General features: G+C 42.4%; 1 protein-coding gene across 1 annotated transcript in view; it reads left to right on the forward strand.

Moving 5' to 3' along the window:
- Positions 1-748: 748 nt before the first annotated feature.
- The window catches only part of LOC143032736 (uncharacterized), a 66,537-nt gene continuing 62,311 nt past the window's right edge, over positions 749-4,974 (forward strand). The window contains exon 1 of the mRNA XM_076197678.1: positions 749-2,298. Coding sequence (XP_076053793.1) covers positions 2,288-2,298 — 11 coding nt within the window. The 5' untranslated portion in view covers positions 749-2,287. The remainder of the gene's footprint in view (positions 2,299-4,974) is intronic.

Below are 4,974 nucleotides of genomic sequence, written 5' to 3' on the forward strand. Positions count from 1 at the left end.
AGCCTTAACTACTTCACCAAGGACATTCTGTCTTCAGGCGAGCCAAACCTTAGCCAGATGAAAATGTAACATGGACACCGTCATTATCTTTATCGAAAACGTTAATTGTTATTTATCAATCTTTGGGTCTTTGCCACCGTGCACAAGATTTTTTTTGAGTCCCGGCTGGCAAAACCCAAAGACTTTTCCGGGATTTTAAAGATTAAGTTGGCATGCGTGAGGTCTCACAAGTGGCGGGTGGTGGGGGGGTAGGTTTAGTGCTACAGGGATTTGGCTTTTGATGAGAGAGAGAAAGAGAGGGAGAGAGAGAGAGAGAGAGAGCAAAGAGAGGCGAAGGAGCAGCCAGGAGACGCTCCCGTTTGAACGCAATCCATGAATCTTCTAATCCTATCAGAGCGATCCGGTATCCCTTTGGTTGGGGGCGAGTTGCAAGGCCGCTGATGATTGGCCGACACCGGTTTTCACACGGGGCTCCCAGCCAATCAGCGTGGAGTTCGCCGAGCGTATGGCGGATGGCGAAGTTTACTGCGGCCGAATATTGTTATCGTTTTATTTCTTCTTATCTCCATTTAAGGTGACACGAGGGGTGGGCGACGATGATATTAAGTAAATTTAGAGTAAATTCCCCAGTGAGTGGGACTCGAACCCCCTTTTGTCTTTGAGAAGAGCTTGTACTCCGTGAGGCGATACACCCCGTGACGGAGCGAGCTATGCTCCGCCCACTCGTTGATTTTTTATGAGTGTCCAATTGGAATGGTGGTGCTTCGGCGGTAGGGCACGGGACTCCGCTGCCCAGACAATCCTCGGCAACCTCGCTTGACTATTTGCCCTAGTAATGGAACACACACCCCACCACCACCTCCTCCTCCTCCTCCTCCTCCTCCTCTTCCTCCTCCTCCTCCTCTTCTTCCTACACCACCTCTACTACGCGGCCCGTTGGGTTACTACAACCACATCGTCCACGCCTTCAGCAGGTCCTGTACCACTCATCCTCCGTTGTCAGTTCAGCCAAGGAGGACGTGTGTCTTCGGCGTTCGGGACATGAACCCGAGGAATTACGGGACTGTCAGACGACTGAAGACGGATACCGGCCGAGCAGAAGAGGACTGATCCGATGTAACGATGATGACGCTGTCGGAGGAAGACTTGAGACCCGAAGACGTCGAGTCACTGTTAACGAAGGTTCCGCTAGAGGACACACGGTAGACGTTCTTACGCGTGCGTACACACGCGTCCACGGGGCGTCAGCTCGGAGATTCTCGGGGAATCTCAGATCGCTCGTTCCCGTGACGGGTGACAGATGTGCGAGGAGGAGGAGGAGGTGAGATCGAGGGCAGTGCCGGCTACCACAGTCAAAGAGAACCAGGACTCGCCGCCGGACAGGACAAAGGCGCTGGACAACGGGCAGTGAGGTGCCAACTACCTAAAGTGCCACTGTGAGACTATGAAAAGAATTACACGCAGTGTGACACAAATACATTCACATACACAAAACACACACACATATATATACGTACTCCTAAATCCGATCTGGTGTAAGAGGGAAAAGAAAGAGATAAACGAGAAGGTGACTGTCAATGATCAACATTAAGGAAAAAATGTCCTGATGTTCCAAGAGGGAGAAAGAAAAACGAAAATTTTCCCATTTGAGGAAGTGAAAAAAAAAACCATTTATATCAGAACTTCGCAGAGGACAGTGGATTTTTCGGATAATAGGGAGTGGTCTTTCGGATAAGACTGAACAGAAATAAAAATACAAAAACGGTGAGTTCGTAGGTGAACAGAAGTGCTATTGACGGTGCAAGAAAGTGTTCTTGCCGAGACTGTACCACGAACAATACTCGAGTGTTCTCCGAATAACATTAGACAGAACAAAATCAGTGCGAACACAAGTGGGAACTCAGGTAGAAGACAAGTACCGAGAAGTCTTCCGACAGTAAACGAATAGGCCTTATACCCCCAAGGGACATTGTGCCGAGTGCCATTTCAAAGAAGACAGTGAACGAGTAGTGCCGCGCACAAAAGAAGAAAGAGAACATAGAGTGCCACGATCAAGCTTCTCCCCCTACAACCTTCACACTTCCCCAATAACCCTACTCCCCATCCCTGACTCCCCCTTCCCTTCCTTTCCCAGTCTTCGTCCCTCTCCTACTCCTCCTGACTCCACAAAAACGCTTGGCACTGTCGGTGCCAGTGTTAAGGACGGACGAAGGCGTCGGCGGCGGCGTAGGGTGCCATGCAGTGTCTGCAGTGATTTGCCCCTCGACTCGCCGTGTTGCACTGCAAGATGGTCGTCTCGTAAGTACGAGTTTTTTGTTTGTTTGTTGTTTGTTGTCTCAAGGGATTCGAGCTGTTTATTGATACTGTGGGAACAGAGAAGTGTTTTCAATCCGTCAAATGCGCAGATTAATATTCTTTCCCGCGGCCTGTGGGTTGTGGTTTGTAATGATGGAAATCGAACTCGTATGAGTTTATCTTGTTGTTCTTGAGTAACACTGAAATTAGTTCTATTGTGCTGGTCACCTGATATGAGGTGATTTTTCATTAAGCAAAGATAAAACGCATCATCTACTCTCGCACATCCTCCTTCAGGACTTGAGACCTTGAGGTTGACCTTCTCAAATGATATCCTTCTTCTTCAGAGCAATGTCGTACAACTCGAACTAAAGTTTAAGATAATGCTAAGGTCACGCGAGCGTCTTTGTGAATGAAAGTGAATTATGTAAATTTTTTACTTTTATTTCTTTCTCTCTCTCTCTCTCTCTTTTTTTTTTCTCTCTTTTTTTTTTTTGGTACTGGGAATGTGGAGAGTCCCACAGAGCTTACTAGCTCCTTCCAGATGGAGTCCGTTGCCTGGCATTATTAAATAATGATTTCTATGATTTTCAAATTGCTCCGTACCTTGCGTAAGCATTGACATTGCTCAAGCGAACTTAAATTCCAAAAGTTTTCATTGTGTTTATTATTGTTCCGTTACGTTTTGCAGTCTGAACTAAGCATCAAACTGTGTTAGAATTCTTTATCTTTTAGTTATGTTAGATGAAGCAAAGGAACATGCCCGAGAGAGCGATAGATTACAACTTTCTCGAAAGTTTTTGTTTGTTTTCATATATCATCATGCAAAGGGCCATTTCCACACTTTCATGCAGGCCATATACGGCGCCTTGGGACAACGGTTCATGAATTTCAGCTTCAGTGCAACTTTTTCTTTGTACGATTGTTGTTTATTATCTTTAAACCGGTTCCCAAATAGTCTCCTTTTGGGTAATTGTACAATTATACCTCTTAATTCCTTATCAATATTTCTTTTTTTCTTTTTGAGAATTTGCACTAAATTTTGTTTTGGCTCATCTTGATAGCTTTAGGCTTTCGAAAAGCGTGTCTCTATGTGTGTAGTTTCTGTGTGACATGATTAGTGTCATTCAAAACAAGATCACAAACAGTTCATGCATCAGTATTCTACTAAGAAGTAGAGGAATTTTAATACCAATAATGACAATCAACAATAACTTTAATAAAAACGAGTAATAATGATAAGAATAAGAATTAGTTCAATAATAATTATTTGATTAATAACTAATGGGACAAAGTTTCAAGAATGTTCGAAGCGGTTGGGTGTAGTTTGCATTTATTTATTCATCATAGATATGAAAATCTATCTCGAAGATTGTGGGAATTTGTTACTGTTCCCGATAACTGACTTCGTTTTTCTTTTATATCAATTAATTTGTTTATTCATTCATATGTTTAGGAAACTCGCTGGCCGAGCGGATTAGGGCGTCATTCCTTGCGACGTAGGTTGAAGGGAAGGCGGTTCGAACTCTGCCGCTGGCGAAGCTGAACCAAGGGCATGTTTCATTAGATTCCACGTTACAAAGTCCTCTGTGAGGGGCACCGTCCTTGCCTTCCGATAGGGGGAGAGTTTGTGACGTTAAACCATATCACCATCATCATCATAGTATCTACCTATTTATCTATTTATTTATTTATCAATTATTCATTTGCTTATATATATCTATTTATTCATATATTCATTCATTCAGTTACTTATATGTGTATTTATTTATCTATTTATTTATTTATCTATTCATTTATGTGTATTTATTCATTCATTTATATGTCTATTTATTCGTTTATTTATTTCTATATTGTGACCAACCCGGTATAAAAACATTTCGAGACGTTGGGGCATGAGAAAGGGAAAACAGAATCATTTATGCACAAGAGCCACATAACCATAAGCTTAACCTCTTCGCTATACGAAAGAAGTGCCACGGAGATGAATAAAATCGCCTGGCGGCAGATGGACTACTAGAGAAAAGTATCACCAGGTCCGGCAGGAAGGTTAAGGCAAGACACAAGAGTTAACCCTCTCACTGTGCTTAAAGATCTTAGAATTTATTCAAACTGACGTCGATCGATTTTATTCATGTGAAGGAAATCCTCTTTAGATTCCTTAGATAAGGTTTCTGTAAGACAAAATAAAAGAGCTTAGGAAAAAGAGCAGAAGACATTATGTCCCACATGTTACCTACATTAGGAAGTCGAAAATACGCCCTTTTCTTTCTCTTTTTTTCTAAATTACATAATTCAAAGACCTAGTCAAAGTCTAGACAATTCCGATAACATATTGTCCACAGTGGGTTGCTCGAGAAAGACAGGAACGAAGGAGATATGTACCAGTTGGAAGTCAAGTGTCGTTGTTCGGAGGCAAGTGTCTCCCTTTTGGGGTCAAGTGTCCAAATGGGGAGAAAGAGAGAAAAAAAAATGTAGACAAGAAAAAGGTGGTGGAATTTTGGAGAAAAATAAAAATGAAGAACTCATTGCATAACTTTTTTCCTCACTTTAGTCTTCCATTCTTTTTTTTTTTCAATACTATATCGCATCAAAGGTACACAAATATATTCATGAAGATCTAAAATTTGTTAAATATATGGCCCAGGAAAAATATTCTTTAACATTGAAGATCACCAG

This window comes from Oratosquilla oratoria, chromosome 14 (assembly GCF_046742065.1).
Source record: "Oratosquilla oratoria isolate Oo_2021 chromosome 14, ASM4674206v1, whole genome shotgun sequence".
Classification (NCBI taxonomy): Eukaryota; Metazoa; Arthropoda; class Malacostraca; order Stomatopoda; family Squillidae; genus Oratosquilla; species Oratosquilla oratoria.